We start from the raw sequence: 24,655 nt of genomic DNA, 5'->3' as shown, positions 1-24,655 counted from the left end.
GAAGGGAAAAGCATCGTCCTGTAGGAGTTTGCAGTGCTGAGCTGTCTGAGAAGAGTTTGATGTGAAGTTTTCCCAGCAGGATCGTGGTGAAAGCAATTTGCAAAATGCTGTCCCGGGGCTTCTCATCAAAAAAGACACACTCCACCTTCCAGCAAGCCCACACCTGTGCTCTGCCCTGAAGGATCGTTGTACACAAACAAATTCGTGACCAGCCGCCTGGGGCACCCAGGAGAGACCCTGTCTCTGGGGCTTAGAAATTCTGAATCTTGATTAACAAATGTGGCTCAGGGTCCACAGCATCCCCAAGGAATAAGCCATGCTGCTAACCCCAGTTCACAGACGGGGAGGTTCGCTAACCTGCTGAAGCCCAACGGCTTGGCTCAGGACCAGGATCCATACTTTCAGAGAAAGAAGGCAATGCTACCAGCCCCCTCAGCATCATAAGAAACACATACATGCAAAACATTGGGCACAGTGCACGGGTGGCATACAGCAACTGGTCACTCAGGGCAGCGCGGTTACTGTCCCATCTATTTACTGTCAGCCCAGGACAAAGTTTGTGTCTGACTGTGACTTTGGTACCTCCTTAAAAGCTGATGTTGGGCAATTCCTATGTCTTGGGAGGAAAAAAATAATTGCATTTTCCCGATAGAATCCTGGCAGCTCATGATGCTCACAGAAGACAACGAAAGCCCATCACTCAGAGAAACCTCCCTGCTCCTCACCTCGTCTCTTCTTTCTTTCCAGAGATAATTTCTGTCTAAAAATCAGGTTTGACCAGGCTTCTCCCCAGCTCCTAGAAACAACCTCCCACCTCCTTCGGCCATGGTGCACTGGCAGGGAAAACGCCTGGGTCTTTGAGGCTGAGCCCTCTGCCATCCCACCTTATCTCTTAATTTTCTTTCTCCTTTAGCTGGGTTTCTTTCTTTCTTTCTTTTAATTGTGTTGGCTTTTAATTGCACATATCAGCAAACATTGAATAATGATTTTATCTATATTCTAAATTTAGGGCAGTTAAATGCAAAGCAAAATGCAGACACTTTCTGGTGTCTTAATTGAATGAAGGTCACAGCTATAACAACATTTAATTGAGCTATTTTTCATTATCATATTTTAATGACTTTGCACTGACAGTTCGCCTGCTTCTGAGGAAAGAGCATGATAGAGTCGTTTATTTCCCTATTTAGTTATTGTTTGACAACATCAGCTTCGATTAAGACCCTGCTTTATAGAACATTAATCATATTTGAATGAGCAAGCGGTATAAATGTAAACACATCTCCCTTCCCGCCACCGAGGCTCCTGTCCCCACATGGAAGCTAAGCACTAGCTTGGCTGCCATTGTCTGTCTGCATAATAGCCAACAACAGCCTGGACAACAATTCCTGGCTTTAATTGTCACCGCCCCTATCTTACCCTTGCACCTTTCAGGGAGAAGTTATGATCTCCTACTTCTGAATGCGCAATAATTGTGCCATTTATCTCGATTTGCAGTTCAGTCTTTAGGCAGCTATTGGCAAGCCAGCATTAAAAAAAGGAACTATAGACGGGGTCTGGGCCAAAGAACATTTTCATTCCCAAATAATAATCAGTTTAATTTGCCCGCATATGACCAATGATTCATGTTCAGATTTAATAATCAGGATCACATAATCTGATTATAGGGGAAATAATTTGTTTACAGCCCCCAATTTACTGCTCAGAATTCCATTATCTCTCTTCAGCCATTGGTTTTTAAGAGATACTAACATGACCCAGGGGAGCAGAAAGCAAAGTATTATATTTCCTACAATTAGATCTTTGCATAGTCTTAACCCCAAGCTCCTACATAAAAAAGAACAGAAACAGCATGGAGGAAACCCCATAAATAAAATGAATATATAATTGTGCTCAAAGAATAACTGGCCTGGAGAGGCAGCACTGTGAGCCTCCGCCTCCCGTGCTCACTTGGGCACGGCTGCCGGGCTAGGCACTTAAAAGCAGCTTTCAGAAAAGCGATGCAGCCCAGTGGCAGCCACTCCGACCGGCCGGCCCATATCTGCTCGGCCCTTTTGCTGCTGCTGTTTAAAGATTTTTAAATTGCACGTGTTTTTCAGGTCCGTGTGTGGGGGGAAAAGTTGGGCATGATGCAATTTCTGGAAAGCAGATCCCGCCCTGCCTTCCCATCTGAAATCGCGGTTCTCTGCAATTGACCAGCCTCACCCCAGAGCGGTCAGATTTGCTTTGCAAGTAGCATCTCAGCTTTTTTTTTTTTTTCCAAAGCAAGGAAATGGATGTGCATTGATGTAATTTAGTACCTTAGAGACGCGGACAAATTAGTGTAGAACATTATCACTAGTTAATTATGAATGACCGATTAATCAACCTAATCTAATATTCCACATTATGTTGATGTTATTAAAGTGCATCATGAAAATGACAGATAGTCTTCATTTGCTTTCTTTGGCCAAATGTGCACTCTGCAGTCATGATGTCAAAAAAAAAAGTTTGCCAGTTTTAATATTAGAGAGTTAAATAATTTAAAAGAAGGTTTACCTGCACTCTGGCTTCTGTGAGGTTTATTTTCATGGCTAACTCTTCTCTGGTGAAGACATCTGGGTAGTGTGTTTGGGCAAAGACTGCCTCCAGAGCTTCCAGCTGGTAAAAGAAAGAAAGAAAAAAAATGGTGAGAGGCTGCGGCTGGGAGAGGGGAGGGATGCATAGATCAGAGCTGAGGGGTGGTGAGGAAGCAGTTTCAAAGATCAAATCCCAGTAGGAAATGGAGAAAAGAGCTGTCTGAAAAAATTCACAGAGGCCTGGAAGAAGTCTCAGCTAGTAACGGGGCTTGCCCCCAAGCCTGACGATAAAAAACGGAGTCTGATCCCAGAGACACACATGGTGGAAGTAGAGAGCTCACTCCTGCAAGTTACTCTTTGACTCTTCATAGACACAGTGGCATGCCTGTGCATGAGCACGCCCACACACACACACAGTGGCATGCATGTGCACACAAGTGCATCCACGCACATGTACACAATAAATAAATAAGATATATATATATATACTTTTTTTTTTTTTTTTTACTATATGGGTGCTGGGAATTGAACCCTGATCCTCTGGAAGAGCATTCAGTGTTCCTAACCACTGACCCATCTCTCTGGCCCAAGATATATTTTTTAAAATATTTTTTTTAAAAATGCACAGAATGATTTTTAAATCCCAGTTGACGCTGCAGCCAAGGCTACTACCAACCACAGTGTGCCTTCCTCAAGACATAGAAATAGACAAGTCATAGATGTTTCTGTTTGTTTACATTTAAATTTTGTCATGGGCATAAAAAGTCTAAAGGTAGTCTCGTGTATAATTTCCACAGTGCCACCATGGGAGTATAGAGAAGGCTGCCACCTATAAAACTCTCCATCAGTCACCCCACAGAATCCTTATGAGTGTGGGGTCATCCCACAGGTGCTCAGGAAAGAGACTGCTCTAAGGACACTCAGCTTGGAGAAGCCCAGTGGAAAAGATGCAGCTGTGTCCAGCAACACTGACTTCTCAGGAGGCAGCCTCATCGGTCAGCTTTCCCATCTGCCTTTCTGGGGACAATAATGCCCAACCTGCATTCTGCTGGCAGGGAAAATGTCACTCAGACCATCGGTCTAAGACACATGGGAAAATTCATAGCTGCTTCTCTACTGATAACCTGGAGTTACAAAGCCCAAGTTAACAAACTGCCCTTTCCCCAGGTAGACGCATAAGTCATTCAGAAAAACAAAGACTGGCCAACCCAACAGTTGGTATCATTTTAAAAGGCAAGGAGAGAGTGGCTCATCTGTGAATTTGGGGGAAGAAAATGGTTCTCACACACGGGGAATCTGTCCTTACCTGCTGAAGAGTGAAGGTCGTTCGATTTCTGCGCTGTTTTCTTCTAAGAAACCCATCATCAAAATCCCCTGTAGAGTGGTTCCCAAAAGGCGCAGTGCCTGCAGGGTTTAAGTGAGAGCAGAATGAGTAGAGAGACCCTGGTCTTCATTTACACACACACACACACACACACACACACACACACACACACACACCAGCCCCTTCCGGTGCTCTATCACAGGACACAAACCTGGCCCTCCCCGGAGAGCCTGACCTTCCAAAGTGCTTCTCTGTGTTCTCCTAGTGAGACCCTTCTTTTCACTATCTCTTGTTCTGTGTCACCACAAAACCTTTGGCTATTGGACCACGTTTCTCTATTTCATAGGACATTATTAATGGTGACCTTAACACCCAAGATGGTCAAGTCTACTCCCTTTGAAATTGTGGCCTCTGAATCAGGAGGGGTCAGTGGCTTGAGAAAACTCTGGTCCTCGTCTACGTTCCTTTTCCTGCCTTTCCCTCTGTCCCCTGTCCACTGTTCACTCACTACCATGGACCCTCCAGCAGAAGGTTGCATGCCCTCTCTGCTCACCTGTCAGTTCACTCCCCTTGTTACTAAAACCATCAAGGACTAAAGGCTGGGGAGGAAAGAAAGCCTTTCACACCTCTTTCCTCTTAGAAGTGCAGAATTCAAGGAGGTACGAAGTTTATAAATGATTATTAATTACCACTGGTCACAGCTCATCAGCACCATAGTGGATCCATTATAAAGACACCAATTAACAAAAGGCCTGCACCAGTAGAAAACCCTGCCGACTTCCTAGGGCCGTGCTCCAAGGGCATTTCAATAGGTAGCCAGGCCTTATCCAACACCCTGCGGTCCCCACTTCCCCAGAAAAGGAAAGATGCTGTTCTCTCCAGCAGCCTCCAGTGCTCAGGGTAAAGCCAGAGCAGAGTCTGGCCCCAGAAGTGCATTTGGATCATTTTCCAAATGTGCACTATTTACTTGATAGTCCACAATGGCTTCTTAGGAAAACAAATGAGTAAGTTTCCATTAACCAGTGCGCGTTTCACCTGCCACGGGCGCTGCTGTCACAATCATCAAGTGCTCAGCATCAGCTCCCAGGCCCAGCATCCAAACAGTACCCTGCACAAGCACCTCATCCCTAGGAGGCTAAGTCCTCAGGCCCTTCCACATCCAGTCTGCTACAGAGGGCAACCCTGAAGGATCACATGCCTTGTTGAAATACTGCCCCCCCCCATACTGGAGCTTCCCCCACCATCTTCCTGACCAAGTTGCATGCTTCCTTGAAACCCTTAGCAACAAACATTTCTCTTCATCTCAGTAGAAACTAAGCAGGAAGGATTCAAAGCAGCCTTATTTCCATCACTTTACAAGAGGCCCTGCTATCTTCTTTGGAAGTAGAGTATTTGACTGGTCAGCACGGAGCGTACTCTCAGGCTTTCTGGTCACAGTCTCCCCAAGTCTCCTCACTTGCACCTTGCTTGTGCACTGTTCACAATGCTTCCCAGCTGAACCCTACAAAAGCTGACTTCACCACACTAGCAAGAAAAAGACTGACAATCTACCAGAGAAGAGAGGGAGATGAGATAAATAAAAAGGACACTTGATAAAGTTATACACAGCTCCTTAAGCAGAACATTGTTATGTTCTGTTTCAATGACAATGAAATAACATGATCATTGTTTTGTTCCCAAAAAAAGTGCATAATGATACCCAGAACTGATAAATTATAGTAAATTGTGCACGTTTGTTCACTAGTCATGTATCAATTGGTGAAACTGTGTCAGAAGGCAGTTGAATAGAAACCATCAAAAATTTATGCACACAGGTTTTTAATCTATGAATGTAGTTATAAAGGATGTTGAAAGAGAGAGAGAGATGTTGGAGATGTTGCAATTAAGAAATAAAAGAGGATACTACAAATAGAATGTGTGGACACATTCTACAAAACAATACTGGAATACTACACAGCAGTCTAAAAGAAAATAAGCAGCTCTGTATACACAGGCACTGGGAAGTCTCAAAGTATTATGAAGTAAAGGAGAAAAAAACATGCAAAGTCCAAGATGATGTGACGGTATACTCTCAGTCAAATAAGACGTAGCAGACACGGAGCAAACGGTTCGGATGATGGGATCACAAGGAACGCACACTAGGGGTGGCTTTGGGAGAGGAGAGGGAGGCTCTACTAGTCACAGTGTAGGTTCTTGTTCTAACAAACTTTGAGACCCACACAGCACTAATTTAATATGGACAAAGTATCTGAGAAGTAAGGTCAGTCACACTTTGCTTTCTCCTCTGTACCACCCTAGAGTCCGAAGACTGTCCTCAGCCATCCTCAACTTTCCCAGCTTCAGAGCATCATCCTGCCCTTGTAACACTGACCAAGACATAAATTCCCCTCCTGAGAAACCGGCACAGGTGTATATCTAGAAAAGAATGACAGGTGCTTGAAGCCACCCTCTCCTGGTCACATCAACCAGAGTAATCGCCAAGGTAGGGCCCACACAGAGCACAAGTAGCAAATGTGAACTGTCTCCCCACTGCCCGTAAATAAGCTGAGAGCAGTAGGCAAGTCAGAGAGATCCTGGGATAGGGCAGTCTCTAAGTCACTGCTGCAGCCCATCCTTATAAACAGGAAAGGTTTCTTCTTAGGTCGCCCAGAATATAGACAACTTGCCAAGTGCCCAAATCTCCTCCTTTCCCACTTGACAAAAGTGCTGAGCTTGAAGTCAACAGTGCACAGCTACTACCCACGACACACCAGTAGGGTCTCCTTCAGGCCTGGGGTACAGTTGTAAGTGACCGCTCCTTTCTGACTGCCCTAAAGCCTCCCTGCCTGGGTTCTGCCTGGTGTTGAAAAGCAGGCATACAGAGCTTAACTGCTTCTCCCCACTAGCTAGCTTCCTTTAGCAAACTCTGCTGGACTCTTAAGGGCTTGTATATAGAAAATGAAAACAAACTTTCCCAAATCGTGGCTGAGACTGAAGACTGCTCAAGGCAACCTACAGCAAGGTGGACAAGTGTCCCGGAATTATAAACCTTTGAGTGTCTCCTCCAAACCACAGCACAAGCACGGGGGGGGGGGGGGGGGAGCGAGGGGGGGGGGAGTATGTACACCTGACGCTACAGATCACTGCCAGGAAGAACTCACCCTTTGGTTCCCAGGCCCTGGTTAGAGACACCCAGGGATGCAAGCTTCTCTCACTTCTCACTACCCCTGCCCCACTTAACAACTGGGAGAAGAAAACACACCAGGAATAGGGAAAGGCATTTCCCCCCTAAGGTCTAGAGACCTTAAACAACCAGACCCTGGTCCTGGGGGCTGACGAGCTGGTCATTTGTAGTCAGAAATTCAGTAAATCGCTGAGATGAAACTATTCCTGGACACTCCTGACAGGTAACTATCAGGGAGCTTGCATCCAGGGACAGCTTTGCCGCTAGAAACTGACTTTAAGTTGTCCAGAATTTCGTGTGCGATCCCGGAGCACTCTTGCCAACGCCCAGGGTGAGAGTAGGCCCTTCCTGACACGTAGTGGAGCCCAGGACTCAGAGGGCAGTTCAACTTGCTTTGGTTTTCTGGGATGTTAGCAAAACACCGTGAAAGATTGATGCGGGCCCCCTGGGCGGAGGAGCCCCGATTAGAGGCGTGACACCAGCATCTGTGCTGGGAGGACCAGGCGTCCCTGAGGCACCCATAGCCCGGGGCAGCGCGACCCAGGCGGAGAGGGAGGTGGGAGGCAGGTGGCACCAGGGCGGAGGGATGGAGCTGGATGTAGGGGGGGGCTAAGGGTACCCCTAAACCCTGCCAAGAGGCTGCCACCTTGTGGGGCGAAGACCCCAATACTTATCAACCCTTTTGTGGCCCGGCCCTTTTGGCTAGCTTGGCCTGGCCAAACAGCCCGGGAAAGCGGCGCTTACTCACCCTCTAGCTGTGGCGGACAGTGGAAATAAAACATCGCCGACGGTCGGATGGGCCCTGATGGCTGGACCAGGGCTGGTAGCGGCCTGGCAGACTTGTGCCTGTGCGTGGCTCCGGCCTGGCTGCAAAGCAAACAGCAATAGAGCCTGAGTCTCCTGCCCGCACACCCCGAGGATCACAGGGAGTGCTCCTCCTACTAAGCCCTTCCCGAAGCCCTTGGTCCCCTGGGGCCACCGCGGGGATGGTGGGAGAAGTGGTTGCACCTCCCTTCCCAAGCCACGACCCTACGGTCAGCCTTCGGCATAGGTCCTGCTGCTGGACAACCGCGCCCTCACCAAGCTGGGCACAGTCTGGCTCCTGGTTCTCAGGGGTCCCAACCACAAGCCCTGCACTTGGCCACCGCAGCTGGGTCCGGCGATCGCGCAAGGCCATCTGCAAGCGCAGCAGCTCGGGCCAAAAGCCGGTGAAGTCCCAAGGCCCAGCGCAGGGAGCCGGGGGAGCAGCACGGGAACCCTGCCTACCTCTGCGGGAGGCGGGCGAGAAGGCCGGAGTGCGCTCGCCTCTAGTCCGCACGCGGGGCTCGGCTGGCGGCGGGCGGGGCTTGGCGCTGCTGGCGCCCGCAGGACCAGAGAAGTGACTGGGGAAGTGGCCAGATGTCTTGCTGTCTGTCTACAGCGCGCGCCGCCGCTCAGCACTCGCCTTTATAATCTCACGCATAATTGGCCTTAATCTGATTATTTCCAGCGCTGTCTACAGCGAGTAACTTGGATAGGTCTATTGGGCCTTACAAATGGCCCACGTGGTGTAAAAAAAAAAAAAAATCCGTCACTTCTCAGCAAACATCAGGAATGTTTTTCCCTTTTTTTCTTTTAAACGAAGATAAAAACAACAGCTACCAATATCATCCCCCACCCAAAAGAGATTATGTTTTAAACACTCACCCCAACCCCAGCCCTCTGGGCCCCCTCAGTCTCAACCCTTCTTTCTCTGAGTGAGATTGGATTTGGGCTCGCCCTTGTCAGAGGCCTGGAGACTCCAGGACTGCAAAATTACCAAAGCGCTGCTAATTGTCGCCGCCGGATGGGTTTTGGGGGTACTCTTTGCACACGGCTTCCCTTTCCAAGCGATCGTACAAAAGGAAAGTTTGATTTTGTTCTCAGCAAGGGGTCCCTGAATTTATGTTCGCTTCTCCCTGCAAATGATATGCAGTGGGACCCTTCGCAATTACTTTTAAAATGCATCCGAGGCAGACACTCAGCGGAGAGAGACCGCCCTTCTCTCTGCCTGGGTGAAAATTAAACTCTAAAGTACCGGGTTGAAATTTTCAAGTCAGGGGCGCGGGATTGGATCAAATCACATAAACTGCAAAAAAAGCAAGTCTAATGGCGCATAATTGGTTCTGTAATAGCATTACACCAGGATAATAGCCCGTTACGGCCCCCTGCACTATTAAGTGCTTCCCTGGCGGAAAGCCTTTATGATATTAAAGGGGGAATATAATGATATTTTGGTTATTAAATGCGTGTAATTAATTTATGCACCACTGAAAATAAAGTTGGTATTATGACCCACTCAAGATGCATCAGAAGATGCGAATCAGACAACTGTTGATAAGTTCTGGTGTCTGTGTTCCGTCTAGACTGCCGATTTTATTTTGGGACAATGGCTTCTTGGACAGACTACATAAATTGAATATTTTATAAACATTCTAATGCTGCGTTTGAGAGCCTTGGCGGAGTGGTGGGTCGGGTCCCTGCCCGGCCTGAGATCCACCCTTGATCTTAAAGACACAGAGCTTTGGAAACAAAAGGCCTGGCGGGCCCACTCGTGGACCAGCGACCGGGGCAAGTAGCGCGGAGCTGGAGAACTGAGTGCTGAGGCTCTGGCCGGCCAGTGGACACCCCTGGGAAAACAGCCAGGAAGAAACGCGGCACCGCTCCGGCGGACTCAAGGCTGGGCTGGGCCTCTTGCACTCAAGCGGCCCTTTCTAGGCTCAGCCGCTCCCGGCCGGAATCGGCCCTGCTGGGAGCAAGAAGAGGCTGGAAAATGACTGCTCGGCTCGGAGCGAACAGACCCGCCGCGCCAGCTCTCCTCCAGGGCCACAGACTCCCGCAAGACCAAGCGGCGGGCCCGAGTGGAGAACGTCGGCGAGCCAAGCCGCCCCGTGCGGTGGATGGCGCGACCACCCGGCCAGTACACAGCTTCGAGGCCCGGAGCAGACCCTTTCTCGGTCCCAGGCCACGACGAACTCGCGGGTCCGGCTTCCCTCCAGGTCCGGCTCAGGGAGCATCCCGCTCTCTGCAACTGGTTCCAGGAGCCGAGGGCCCTCTGAGCGCCGGAGTCTGCCGAAAGCCCTCTCCGATGCTCTCCTGCCCTGAGCTTCAGCTTCCCCGGGCGCCTTGCGCACTCTGGGAGTCGAGCGCTGGGGAAGCTAAGTAAGAGGAAGGGTTCCCCGCCAGCTCCGCTCAGCGCGCACTTGCATTATCCGCGGGAGCCTCGGCCCCAGCAACCTAGTACCGACTGCCGCGTTGGCCCCAGAAAACAGAGACATCCAAGCTTCTATCAGTTCCCTGTGGCTGACATCGAGACGTAAGGATTTATGTGAAACCCTGATCTGTCGCGGGGTCTGAGCAGGCTGGTCTGGATGTCTGAACGTCTCCCCGAATCAGCGGAGGGATCAGGACCTTGGACAGCGGCAAGCGTCCCCACCCTACCAGACTTTTTGCTGGCCACAGAAACCACCAGTCCCTAGGGCCCCTGTGGGGTCCTGCAGTGCGCGGGCATCGAGGCCAGCGCAAGCGATTCCAGGCACTCCTAATCCTTTCCTGGCCCAAATCTTCGAAAGTCATTTGGGATGCGCAGTAAGCGCTGGGAGCAGGAAGTGAACTCCCGACTCTGCAGTCTCAAATGCATGGCTCCTACCGATGGCTACAGCAGAAAAATACCTCATGGTCCCTTTGCCTTCGGCCCCAGCCCTCCCACCGCCCCCTTGACGCGAACCTGTCTACATTCTTGGTCCTTGGCTGCACAACCAGCTCAGCTCTAAGAAAGCACCCACCTTGCAAGGGGCTCCCAGCCAGCTCCGGACCTTCAGCCTCAATTCGCCCGAAGTTCTTTTCCCATAACTACGAGGCTGGGCTCATTCCTATGGTAAAACGAGGCTGGGCTCATTCCTATGGTAAAACTGCGAATAAACAACCAACCAAAACAACCGCAGAAACGAAAAGCTACAGAAAACTTTGATGCTGTGAACCCCCTTTGCCCCAGTTGTCTCCAATACTCGGAGCCCTGGAGGAGAAGGTGACTTAATAGATATTCGTTATGGTCTCCCCTCACCAAAGGGGGAGGGGGCGTTAGCAAAGAAACTCTCATTTTTCCTTAATTCTTGTGCAGTAAAATGTATTTCCCAATTAACCGAATTTGCCGATCTGTCCCGCTTGGACACTCTGATAATTTACAACCTAAAAGTGTACTTTCTTTATCTAAAGACCAAGGTGACTGCTTTTAATTTTCTCTAACCTCTTTACACTTGATGTTCACCAGACTCATAATGTTAATTGGCTTCATATACGGATCATCAGTTTAATGAAGAAATAAATCCTGTGTTGCTTTATGTTTTAACAGTGATTGCTTTAATGAGGAATGTGACGTGTTCCAAAATCAAAGCTGCGGGAGACATTAAATAGGACTTCTATTAGGACAGAAATGCTTATTTAAAGTTGAAAGACAGGGTCATATTTCAGCATATTTTTTTTCTTTTGTGGGAGCCCTTCCCACCCACCCCTACCTACCTGGGTTGTTTCCAGCTTCTACAAGGAGACACTTCTGGGGTCCTGGAAGCTCCTTGTAATATTTAACTCCGTCAGCTTCAAGTTGCATTCCCTGTAAGAATCATTTTCTGGTTATTGCATAGGGCATGCTAACTTACCTCTTGTCCAGAAGGGCAGAGCGAGCACAGAACAGAGTGGGGAGTTCAACTTTCAAGGTTGTTCATGGTTTTAAATAAAGGAGGAAGAGAATAACACACACACACACACACAAGACTTGTGTGCAGATGTGTTGCGGAGGCAGCTTGCCCAGTGCAAACATATTCACAGTACTGGAAATCCAAGGCTGAACTCCAAAAAGCAAGCAGCTTGGAGAGTAGAGGAGGGAGCTGCTGCTGACCTGGGCTCTGCAGGGCAAGTGCTGGACCCCCACCCAGATCCTGAGAGCTTTACATCCCCCTGTCAATTAATAGCAGAGTAAAAATCTGCTTTCTCTAATGTGTGTTTGATTTTTCTAATTTTAAACAGGTTCTATGAAGGGAAAACTGTCTTGCAAAATCCCTGAGAGCAGCAATAGCATGCTGGAGATGGAAGCATCCTCCATGCAAGCTCTCGGTTGCTTGCAGTTATATTGTGAGGCATTTTAAATTGATTCCTGGAAAGTATCCTGTATCCCTAGAAAATGGAGGAGTTCGAGATGCTGGGTTGAGATCTCCAACACCATACACAGCTGTGTTTCCTCCCATTTGCCCTGTTTAAGGAAATCCAGGGGAACGTTTGGAAGCGCTTCTATGCGTATCTTGTGAACCCCAGCCCACGAGTGTATGCTGGACTTGATAACTGTGTTCAGGAGGGGCTTTTCCCAGCCTCTCTTTTAAAATTTCTCTTTAGCAAAAGCAATTCCAGTAAACACCACTTAAATCCATAACAACAGGGGCAAATAAAATACTCCAATTAACAAGCAAGAGAGAAAACATACTGGACTCCTAACTACTTATTCTGGGAAAGTCTAAGATATTTGTACTGTTACTTGAATGATGGTTTTAGAATACACACTTCCCTCCTAAGAGGGGAGGCAAGCTTGGCTGTGCTTAGCTGTGTGTTTAGAGTGAGTGTGATGTTCTACTTACAGTCAAAGGTAGGGTCATTTTGTTGCTTTGGAAATGGCCAATAAGGCTTGGGTTAGCCACACATGTAGAACATGCTTTTTTTTTTAATAGCAGCTAATTGAAATTGTGAATGAGCAGTTATGAACAGAACGCACGTGTAAAGGGAAAGACAGCTGTGCTTCTTACTAACTTAGAAATTCTCTATAACCCACAGCTTTATCTGCCATGTGATGACAGAAGCTGTTCACATGCAAACCACAGCATAATAGCCTCACATGCAATGGTCCAGGGCCTCGGGACCACATAGGTGCTGTGTGGATCTCACAGCTCAGCTTTCACTCTTGGCCTTGGCCTTGCTGATGAACTTAGAGGGTGGACCAAGGTCCTCCAATGGAGGGAAGCAGGTCCTCTGCTAGTTCCCTGTGAGCAAGCCCTGGCCTTCAGAAGCGAGATGAACTCATTTCCTGACCTCTGTGATACCTGCTGTCGGGGACAGCCGCGCCTACAGCAAGCTTTGTTGAAAAGACCAAAAGACCACACTAGGACATTTTCAGAACAGTAAACTATTGTGTATGATTCTATAGGGTGGAGTCATGTCATCTGACATTTATACAAACATATAGAATATCTAGCACTGAGAGTAAACTATGTATGTTGCAAACCTTGCACCCTGGATAATAAAGATGTGTCACCACGGGGACAAATGGACCTTCTAGTACTAGGAACTATTACAGAAGAAATATGTTTGTCACAGCAGAGGGCATATGGAAACTCTCCTTAGCTTCTGTTTAATTTTGCCATTTATAGAAAATATCTTTAAAAAGATAACTATTTTTAAAAGTTTTGAAATACAAATTATATGTAATGCCCAGCACGTAGCAATCACTCAGTGAACACCAGCTGCAAGTACATCCTCCTCTTCATCATCATCATTGCCTTGCTACAGTGATGGTGTCTAACTTTTCCAGTTTTCCCGTTAGGGCCTCTATTGGGGCTTCGGGTAGTAAACATGGCACCCCAGTCTTCTGTGATCTCCAAGACGAGTTTTCCGTGGGACAAGACAACAGTCCCCCAGGGAGAGCTCTGCTGTGGCTTCCCATGCTAGCCCTTTGCTCCTCTGACTTGCTGGTTCCCTACGTTTTCTACTTTTCACACTTAATTACATTTGTTCAGCTTTACTTGGCAGAGTTGTTTGGTTAGAACATCTAAGCACGGGCCTTTGTGTTGTGTTAATGGTATTCTATTTGGCCAACTAACGTGTTGTTGACGTATGATCCCATGCCCTTGACCTAAGTGTAGAACCTCTGCATGGCTACCGACTTCACCACTCTGTATGTCTTTGCATATGACCTCCTTGCAAACCATGGGACCTTCGTGATTTCCACACTGATGGTGGGTGACCTCTTGTCAAGCGTAGGGTAAGAATAAAGTGTGTTGAGGAAGACCAAGTCTACAGCTTCCAGTGTTTTAAGGTTGATCCTGGAACAACTTATGGTGCTCTCAGGTTCCAGGCAACGGAGGATCTGGCTATGAGAAGAGATAAGAATGATAGAAAACATTTGTATCACCAGAAGCCTGCATCAACTAAGCTTTCTGACCGCACAGTCTGGCCCTCTGGAAAGGCAGCTCTCAGAAGGCAGCCTGCCTCTTCTTGGAGGTTCTCCCATCCTCGGGTAAGCCCTTGCTGCTCTGAACAGAGATCTCCCAGTCTTTTTGGGAAGTCAAGAGAGGTCTTGACAGGACGTCTGTCAGTCTCCTGCCTTCTAGCCACAGTGTAGTTTTGGGGGTTGGGCCTGCATCCTTCTGGGGTGTGTCCTGGGACTTAGACTACAGTCAAAAGTCAGCATCTACATCCAAAGAGTTAGGGCTTCATTCATGGATCTGCTGGAGTCACAGGAGCAGAACAGTATCTTTCCATGAACATTTAGCTCATCAGTCTTAACTGTTATTAAAACATAGCCAAAAAATTGCTAGTAGGAAATGAAATCAATCGAGAGACATCTCAAACCCAACCCAGGCAAGCACAGGCAGCAGCTTACCTTCAGGAAGCAGGAACTCTCCAGTCAGCTCCTGGTTCCAAAGCAGTCAGTTCTCCTGTCAAACCTGAGGAGCGGCCCTGTGAGGTGGCTTTCAGAGCTGATGAGTAGCAGAGGCAGGCTAGAGCTGGGTTTCCCAAGCCAAGGCTCACACTCCCCGCCGCACCTCTTAAATAAGACACAGTTCTCCTAAAACACAAGCGCAGTCAATTGCCCATGCTAAGTGCTCAATAAACGTGCAGCACGTAATTGAAATGCCTATTGAACAAATGAAGGAAGTTTACTACATGAATGATTAGTAAACACAGCGAGGCTTTCCCGTTTCTAAGAGACTTGAATTATGTAAAGTGTGGTGGTGGAGGGGCAGATTTCCAATCAGGCAGACTTGGGGTCAAATCCGACTTCTTAAACCTCCTCCTTTATTGGAAATGCTTGCTGCTCAGTATCTGACTCAGCATTTCCTCTCTTCTCACCACCGCTCGCTCTCTCTCTCTTTCTGTGTGTGTCTGTCTGTCTGTCTGTCTATCTGTCTCTCACATACATACATACATACACACACACACACTCTTCTGTCTCTCTCCTACACCCAAACACTCTCCACATGCCTACCTCTCTCTAACACATGCCTTCTACCAAATACCTCTCTTCTCCTCCACCACCCCCCACTCACTTTTCTCACCTGTGCTTTTCTTCTTCCTTGTCCCTCCTCACACACACACACTTTCTTCCTTCTCCAGATGGACATGAACACACACACGCGCGCGCGCGCGTCATGAGCTCTCCACAACTCTAACTTTTCTATGGTGTTCATGAAAACCTGGACTCAGAGAGCACCCCTTCCTCCCCACAACAGCTCACAGCACTGCTCCCCTCTGTGCCGATGCATGTCCTTAGGGTACAGCCTGCTACCCGTGTTTCGCTGCTCTGCTACCCCTGAGGCTCTCTCAACCTCGTGGTACACGCGTTCTTGCCTACCATAACCATACAGAACCTCTCAGAACACGCCAGAGGAACTTGTCTCAACCGGCCACCTCATGTGATGGCAGCCCCTATGGAGCACATCTGGATCTTAGCAGAAACATTGCTGAGATCAGCTATAGTCTAGGACACGTTGGCTCAGTCAGTTGCCTCTCCCGGCACTTCGGCAGTCATCACACAGCCCTAACTGTCCAGGCTGGAGAGGAATCAGGCCCAACATGTCCATGACATATGGGAATCACACCTATCTTGCTAACTTCGACGATCTGGGTCCCAGGGTCCCAGCCTGCAGAGCTGTGGCTGTGATAAGACACCTTAACTGATGCAGCTTATAAAAGAAAATTGTTTCACTGCACTGTCATTCCAGGAGGTTAGAGCTGTAACAAGGAAGGCTCAGAGTCGGGTTTGGGGCAGCAGCGGAGAGCTCACATCCTGAATAACAATCAGGAAGCAGAGAAAACACACAGAGAATAGCAGACTTTTGAAACCTCATAGCCTGCCCCCAGTGACACACCTCCTCCCACAGAAAGGGAGTTCATATCGAGGTTGGTACTAGGGAGTGGGCTCTTGCTGTGACAATCCTACATGGTAGTTTTTGGGAAAACATGGAAGACTTTAGGACTCTGGACTAGGAGACATATAAACATTGTAAGCGGAGCTTAATGGACCACCCCAGTAGGATCTTGGAAGATAGTAGTGAGGAGAGCTATGAAGACTATGGAGGCTGCCTCAAGGGGCTTTAGACAGGAACAGTGTAAGCAAATGGGCTGGTAAATGTTCTTGTGATGTTTTGGCTAAGAAGGCTAAGATGTTCTGTCCATCTCCTAAGACATCTCCTGAGATTAAATAGAAAAGTGATGGACTAATATTTTTAGTGGAGAAAATTCTAAGATAGCCCAAAATCAGCTCTATCATGTTGTTACTAGTAACCACTTCTGTTCAGGTCTACAATGAAAATGAGCAAGCAGGGCAAAAAAGAAACACAAAATGCACAGTTTGGAGAGAAAAAGAGCACCAGGAAATTCAGTGTTGGATCCAAGGCACGTGCTGGAAGAGGTGAAGAGATTCATGAGACAGCCAATGAGAAGTGGAAAAGAGGCAGAGATGCCCCTTATGGTGAGACCCACCCAGCTAAGAAGAAAGGCAGGGTGCCCCTTAAGGCGAGACCCACTCAGCTAAGCCTCCGACTTATGAAAGGAAAAGGTCTAAGGAAGTTTCTGCTCCTAAAAAGCAACAAAACAAACGTTGCTGCAAATGTGAGGGGGGGGGGGGCCTGGGCTCCATGCTAACTTGATAGCCAAACTTGGCAGTGTTGTTCACAAAGTTCTGGCTTTAGGATCATGAAGGATATGTGAGTAAGGGGTCTTGGAGTCTTGCTCTGGGATCAAGGAGAACTGTTGAGGCCATGTGTGTGGAGAGGAGTCCCTGCATGGAGACCCTGAGAGGTCATTTGGTGACACCGTGAGAGGGGAGCTTGACTTATGTTGGACCCCCACAGAATGTTCATGGCAGAGCCATGGGATATGGGCCAAAGAGAACTACACACAGGAAGTGGAATCAACCCAGGAGGGAGGAGTTTGTTACAGACAACAAAGCAGCGAGGGGAAAGCTGTTAAGCCCTTTAACATTGGGTGTGGAGTTACAGGATTTGGAATTTGCCCTGATGAACTTTGGTCTTGCTTTCATTCCGTATTTCCTTACTATGCCTCAAGTCAACCCTTTGGGAATGGTAACACATAGTCTGTGCCAGTTTGTGTTGGATATAATTTGTTTTGTTTTGTTTTTAATAGGGGTTTACAATTAAAAACATTGCTTGGCTCTCAGAAGAGACTTTAAACTTGCAACCTTTAGGTAATGCTGAGACTAGAAGACTACAGGGACTTTTGAAGTTGGACTAAATGTGTTTTACATTAGGAGATGGCCACCCATCTACAGGGGCCAGGAAGTGTATTGTGGTTGTTTGAATGAGAATGGACAGTCCCGCAAAGCTCATGTGTTTCCATATCAGGTCCTAGTTGGTAGTACTGATCAGGAAGGATTAGGAGGTGTGGCGTTATGGGAGGTGGTATCACTGGGACGCGGGCTTTGAGGCTCCCAAATATTTCTGTCGTTCCCAATGTACTCTGCTTCCTGCTTGAGGATCAAGATGTGACCTTTCAACTGCTGCTCCAGCTTCCTGCCACCAGGCCTTCACTCCACCATCATAGACTCTAACCCTGGGGAACCATAAGCCAAATTAACCTCTGTTGGGGTTGGTCTGGTGGCCCCCAAGGTCTGGTTGTCCCCTGATGAGGGGATCCTCACATCCACCAAGTGATGCTATACAACCTTGCTCCCCAAGTTGGTCAATAAAAGGATGAGCCTGTGACTGGGCAGTAGATAGATAGGTGGGTTTTCAGTTACCTGGCTGGGGGTGGCAGTTAGAGAGAAAGGGAGAGAAGAAGGAAGGACACAGAGGGAGGAGGAAGCCGTGAGCATGTGGCCAAGGGACACACAAGTAACCAGGGACGTGTGCCTGAGGGGTAAGTTAGACCAGCTCCCAAACTGTCCAATCCAGGCTTACAGCTTGAAAATAAAATACCCAGATTGTGTTTCTTTTATGCAGGCTAGCTAGAATACATTAGTCCATTTACAAACCTCTTTCTTTTATAAGTTTCCTTGGTTTTGATGTCTTATCACAGCGACAGGAAAGAAAGTAACACACCAGCCTTATGCCGGGTGCAACAGAAGACTATCTTTTCTTCCACAGTACTCTCTACTACACTTGTGTCTGTGCGTGTAACCTATGTCTATATTCACATGTCTCTGCATATGTGTGTGCAGGTGCGTCCTCCCCTATGTCCATGTGTGATGTCCAGAAGCCAATGTCAGGTGTATTCCTGTGTCGGTCTCCACGTAATTCTTTGGAAGTAGGTTGGCCTCTAGTCTCAGAGAATGGAAACACAAAGCCTGTGGCTGCCGTGCCTCCCTGCAGTCCTGCCCCGTGCCCTCCCCTCTCTCCCTGGGCTAAGTTGAGACTTTAATACGCCCATGTAATGAAGACAGACCTTCAACCAATCTTCTCTTTCCTGCACTTGCTGCTAATAGTTCCTGGGGACTTTGGGATAGTCACAAAGTGATGCCTTGGGCGGCCTAAAGGACACTGAGTTCACAAACAAAGGGACACCCTGCGCAGTTCAGTCCACCCCATAAGCCATCTCAGGTGCTCCTTCCCCACCCACAGCCTGCAGTGGGAAGATGACTCTGGCACCTCATGGTCAAGGTCCCCACGGCTGCTTCCCAGCTCCGGGCTCATCTTAACTTTCTGAGAATGACTTGTGTGAAAGTGAGAAGTGACTCCCATCCAGGAAGAGGAAGTACTCTAGGAAATGGGAAATGATCTCCCATAGTGGCAGGGGCTAGTTAGTACCTCCTGTTCCCAAAGAGGGCAAAGGCACACGACGCAGATAGCCCTTCCACATGAAGTAAAGCCTCTCCTCTCCTCATTTCCCGCCATTCTCTCTCCTCCCGCCCTCCCCTCCCACTTTCTGTCAGCTCTCTTCCAGCATTTCTTACTCCCCAGTCACTTAACGCGACCGCCACCTGGTAGTGCCTGTGCTACACCCAGCTGTATCTGAGTGATTCATGTCCTCTTCTCTCAGCCATCGCCTCGCCGGGAGCACCTGCCTCGGTCCTCCGGGAGCACCTACCTTGGTCCTCCCGCCTTTGTTCTTTGAGTAGGGAGATTGCTGAGAAGGGGACAGGGGCACTGGAGAGTCGGTGGAAGGAAGGGAAGCTACCTCTTCTGTTCAGCAGAGAAGATGCCCTGTGGTTTGGCTGGAGTCGGGACTGGCTCTGTCTTATACTGCACTAGGGTCACATCTACAACATGGAACAACTGCACAGTACACCAAGCTCTATCACTCGCTACCCCTGTGCAGGAACTCACCCCACACACAGTGCCGATCGCTCTCTGCTGTCTGAAAATGTTTGTGTAGGTAGGATATATATCCACCTGCATGTAACAGAGGCCATAATAGTGGCTGTGGCTGAAGCAGCCGTTTTTGACCCTCTGAAGTACATGTCAAGGTCACCTCTGCTCTGCCCGTGAGAATGTCAGATCCATGCTGTCTAAGAGTTCACCCCAGTGTACATTCTAACTCCTAGCGAGATGGGGAAGAGGCTCCAAAGGGCAGAACCATCCTTAAAGAACACACTTTCCAGGCCCTGGAGTCATCATCTCTGTTTTCATCCCGTCAGCCACACCGATGACCACACACCGTATTGGTAGAGAATCTTGGAAACTATGCCCTGGCTTGCATGTGCCCAAATACAGATAGGCAGACAGATTAACAGAGGCCAGGGGTCCAGATGGAAGCTGCCGAACCCCACCTCCAACCTCACCCCACCCCCGACAACCAAAAGCTGACTGGGGAGGACCAGTCAATCAGCAGTGCAAAGCCAAAGACCTCTCAGGGGAGGTTGAAGGCTCCGGAGACAAGCATGGGGTCAAAGACATTCCCAAGGTCGAATGTCAAAGGAGATTGGAGCCTGCCTAGGCCACTTCTCCATCAGAGTCAAACAGCACAGAGTACACAGTGGGCCTCTGAGCCCTCCCTGACTTCCCTAGGTCCAAGGGGCTGTTACCAGCAGATGGGGCTCTCTGCCTACCGTCCTAAAGAAGGCTCCCTCAGGCGGCCAGAGTTCTTGGGTAACTAGGCAGTTCTGTAAACTTCACAAAATGTTAATTCAGAACACAGCTATTGCCAAAAAGAGTGGGGGCGGGGGCAGTAATCTAGGCAGCCCTATCAGGAAAGCACAAGAGCTAAGGCAGACAGCGATTTCTGCATCCCCGTCATTTTCCCCACCCCATGTGACCAGAGGAGACCTAGAGAAAGGCGCGAATCAACCAAGAGAAACACTGCAGTCAGAAGTGAAGGAGTCACCCAGCCCAGAATCAACACCCATCTGTTTCATCCGATACCACCAGCTGCCACTAGATGGCACCAAACTGCAAACAGGAGCAATGTCTTTTTCTTAGTGCAGCAGCCACATCAGAACAAGGCAGGAGTTGTGTTTATGGAGGTATTCCTGCCTCCTGTGTGGGCCCTGGCACAGAGTAAAGGTCAGAAAACCTGCTAATGTCTGATGATTGGAGGGAGGGTGGGTGGATGAGTGAGTGGATGGATGGATGGATGGATGGATGGATGGATGGACGGAAGGACAGACAACTGGGCAGGTGTATAGAGTTGATTCCTCTCCCTAAAAGACCTAGACACTACTTCTTCTTTTCTGTCTATGTGTCTTGGCACATATGTGTGTCTTGTCCCCTCACTTCACAAGGGTTCCGGGGTCTGAAAGAGTATCACACTTGCACAAGTTAATGAAATCAAGTCTTCTCTCCTTGTTCGAGGGGGGAAGGAGCGGAGAGCACGGAACACGACCTCACACTGTGTCTCCTGGGGCAATCGGAGTAAAGACCTTCCCTGTTCCCATTCCCACCCAGCCGAACAGCCCTACTGTGGCCTTCCCACCCTGCCACTATTCTATCCAAAGATTACCCATGACCGGCCTTCAAAACTCTGGCATTGACCCTGCCTGAGCTCCAAATGATCTCCTGGACCCTTGCCTTCCGCCCTGCCATGGCTGTTTTCCTGATTTGATTTCCTCCTTGGGGATTCTTTCACACATGTCGTGGGTTCAAACTGAGGGTTCTTCTCTTTAGTGGCGTGCCAGCTGCAACACACTCTTTTTTTGTAAAAATGGTTAGCATGCTTATGGTACAGGCAGTTCTTAAATTGCAAGCATGTGACACAATGTTTAACCTACAGTCATCAGGCTGTTCATAACGCCCCAGAACTTACCGATTCTGTATGCAGAAATCTTGTGTGCCACTGAGCTAGCAAGCCTCATTTCTCCCAACCCCTAGATGTTGCCAAAACCTACAGTGCCATCTGCATTTGAGTGTGGCTTTTTGAAATATCAGGAGAACCCAGCATGCCTTCGCAGTACACAGGCACATTCCTGGTGACCCCGCCAACCTTGAGTCCTGTCTTCAACCTCATTTCCTTACAATGCCTAGAATAAACAGACCAAATATAGTTGTAGTTTCATTTTCTGTGCTCAATGAGCTATAATGAAAATAGACAAAAAGATGCTCACAGACACCTCCAGGGCCACGGCCAATGGGGAGGGACCAGGCAGGGTCCCTGGTGATTCAAGCCTCAAGATTCAGGTTTCATTAACTGTAATTCTGGCTGGCTCTGCCCAGAAATCACATCATTTATTCATTCTTTTGCCTTTGGCGCTGAGCCTGCCACCCTGGCCGGATGGCTGCCCTTCTGGAGAGTCACCGGGAGCCCAGGGACAATGGAAGTTTCCCAAGGGCCAGGTGCCCGGAGCTGTTGGCCATATTCACAGGGGCTGTAGACCACTTTGACAGTAAAATCAGAAAGTTACCTGTGTAGTCTATCATATACTGCCCCTCCCTCTTTGGCTTCTTTTGCAGAACATCACCCTATTTTTTGGTTGGGTATTCATTACTCTGTTGTATGTAAAGGACTTGAACATCTGTGGATTTCTGACATTTGCGGACATCCAGAAACCCAACAGGTCCTAAGGGATCAATGCATACAAATAAACCACACAGGCTGGCCCTGCAATCACCCAGCATGTCGGCTTGCCTTCGCTCACAGCCTCTTTTGAGACTTTACCCACTGTTAGCAGCCTGTTGTTTAATGAGGGGCACATTGGAGGTGGGAACCCCTTTTGGCATCTGCCATGTAGTGAGATTTGGGGAGGGGGCTGTACCAGCTGCATAAAAAGTGGATAGACCCTGGAGAAGTGTAGGGCACAGGTGACACTGGACTCTGAAATGTCACTCACTGCTGATCCTAGAGATCCCAAGTTCCAGAAGAAGAGTCAACCTCCCTGTGTGGATTTTCTGGCTCATGAAAACTTGGAGGAGGCTTAGCCAACCAGGGGACCTACCTGACTCCTAATAACAGTCAAGGGGCTATTACACATGTTTCTAGCTATTGAATCTATAAGCTGTCATCACATCCTGGCAGATATGCCCAAGTATCTGCCAGGGCACCTCTGCAGTGGGCGATAGGAGCCTATGTAGGAGCTAATAAGGCTGTCCTCTTTGTGTGGTTGGGTGTTTACTATGGAATAAAAATACCTCTCTCAGGGTACACTGGTGGCTGGGAGCCTAGGAACCTGCAGGCCTCACAGACGGTAGGTGAGGCAGGTAAGCCACAGAATAATGGAGGGACAGTGCTGGTCCTAGTGACGTAAGAGAAAAGTGCCCTCTAGGAGCGGTTGGACCTCCATTAAATTTTCTTTTAAAGTTGTGCATGCAGAAGAGGAGTATGAGAAAGCGGGAAAGCCTAGTGTTGGTGGCTGCACAGGCAGACAGAACTGGCAGGTTTTGTTTAGTGAAATAAGCCGGGTACCGAAAATCAAGAGCTGATGTGCTCATCCACCCGCGAATGTCACACGTCTGATGTCACCGAGGCAGAGAGCAGAATAGTAGCAGTTACCTGAGGCTGGAGGGGTGAGAGGGATAGGCGGAGGCTGGTAACCGGCACCAGAATATAGCTGTGTAAGAGAAACACGGTTCAGTGCGCGGTGGGTAACACTGTGATGTGACATCAGCTCATAATTCATGAGGAAGTTTACAAAACAGGTAGAAAGGACGAGCTCACAGCTTCCCAAGTAAAGGGGAACCATTAAATACTCTAAATTGATCTGCATACGCTATGTACCAAGTAGCCACAACTGCACCCCATAGCTATGATAATTATCACATGTTAATTAAATAAATCAGGTAGAAAGAGGCAAATGAAAAGCCTTTCAAGGCAGCCAGTTCTTTAGGCAAACTGAACAGCGAGTCATGGCTCCTGGCTTTAGCAGACCCAAGCCTGTGCACATTTGTGATGGAAACAAGACCCTAATGTATTTATGCATCAGTGGTGCAGAAGACCTTCCTGTGCTGCCCAATATGCCATTCTCCAAAATGGAAGCCCAGGGGTCAGCATTGCTGGACACAATTATTGTAGCATTAAGGAGCCGTGTCTCACTGTGTGACCTGTGCCTCGGTTTCCCCATCTTTGTACAATAGCAACTGTGCTGGTTAGTCTTAGTCAATTCGGTACAGACTAGAGGTACCTGGGAAGAAGAACCTTACAAGAGGGCTTGCCTCCATGAGACCAGCTAGTGAACATGTAGTGAGTAATCACTGATTTGGGAGGATCTAGCCCAATAGCGGAAAAGCCGGCTCTGGGCAGTGGCCTTGAGTTGTGTAAGAGCAGGCCGGCTGAGCAAGGCATGGAGAACAAGCCACCAAGCCACGTTCCCCATGATTCTCTGCTTTAGTTCCTGCTTTGAGTTCTTGCCTTGCCTTGCGTGTTTTATCACAGCAACTGGGATGGTGATGATGATGTGTGCACCTCCTAGGCCTGTGGCGAGTACTAGATTCGTGTGTGCTGGCGGGAATGAGCTAAATCTTAGCCTATGTCAGCTTTTCCAACAGCTGGACATGTGCTGCTGCGGGAAGATATCAAAGCACCTCTCTAGGCTAACAACAACAAAGGATGGGTCCAGCAGCACGGGGCCCAAGGCCTCTCTGGTGTTTGATCTCCACTCCCAGATTTCAGCCATTTCTGTCCCAGCATCGCAGTGTTTACTGCATCCAGGATCTACTATGACTTCATGTTTTTCTTTCAGTTCCTTCCACTGCTCATCAAACATTCATTTTTAAATGGCAGGTGCGTTATAACGAGATCATAAACTCAGTATCCATTAGTTCACGGGGTAGATAGAAGCTAAACACAGATGTGATATTCCAGCGGCAGTGAGCACACAGGACAGAGCCTCTGAACACCGCTCCCCACTGAATCAGGAGTCGGTCTTGCAAAGGTTATACAGACTCAAAATTATTCCAGAATAAACAGTTTAAAACAAGGAGAGGAGTGGGCAAAAGAAAGAGGAGGAGA

At 48.5% G+C, this 24,655-nt stretch overlaps 1 protein-coding gene across 8 annotated transcripts in view; it reads right to left on the bottom strand.

The window, feature by feature from the left end:
• The window catches only part of Prrxl1 (paired related homeobox protein-like 1), a 53,380-nt gene extending 41,392 nt beyond the window's left edge, over window positions 1-11,988 (bottom strand). Inside the window, exons 1-5 of one of the 8 annotated variants that reach the window (XM_006518412.4) lie at window positions 11,716-11,988; window positions 10,846-10,960; window positions 7,791-7,909; window positions 3,862-3,959; window positions 2,536-2,637 (exon numbers count right to left, since the gene is read on the bottom strand). In XM_006518412.4, coding sequence (XP_006518475.1) covers window positions 2,536-2,637; window positions 3,862-3,959; window positions 7,791-7,824 — 234 coding nt within the window. In that variant the 5' untranslated portion in view covers window positions 7,825-7,909; window positions 10,846-10,960; window positions 11,716-11,988. Of the gene's footprint in view, window positions 1-725; window positions 844-2,535; window positions 2,638-3,861; window positions 3,960-7,790; window positions 7,929-8,122; window positions 8,703-8,728; window positions 8,753-8,840; window positions 10,386-10,845; window positions 10,961-11,715 lie in introns of those variants that run through there. The other 7 variants (XM_006518413.4, XM_006518409.4, XM_006518414.3 and 4 more) reach the window with 7 other exon arrangements.
• Between the last annotated feature and the right edge of the window lie 12,667 nt (window positions 11,989-24,655).

Source organism: Mus musculus, chromosome 14 (genome assembly GCF_000001635.26).
Source record: "Mus musculus strain C57BL/6J chromosome 14, GRCm38.p6 C57BL/6J".
NCBI classification, from domain to species: domain Eukaryota; kingdom Metazoa; phylum Chordata; class Mammalia; order Rodentia; family Muridae; genus Mus; species Mus musculus.
The sequence above is the reverse complement of the archived record's forward strand: the minus strand, read 5'-3'. Positions and strand labels throughout refer to the sequence as shown.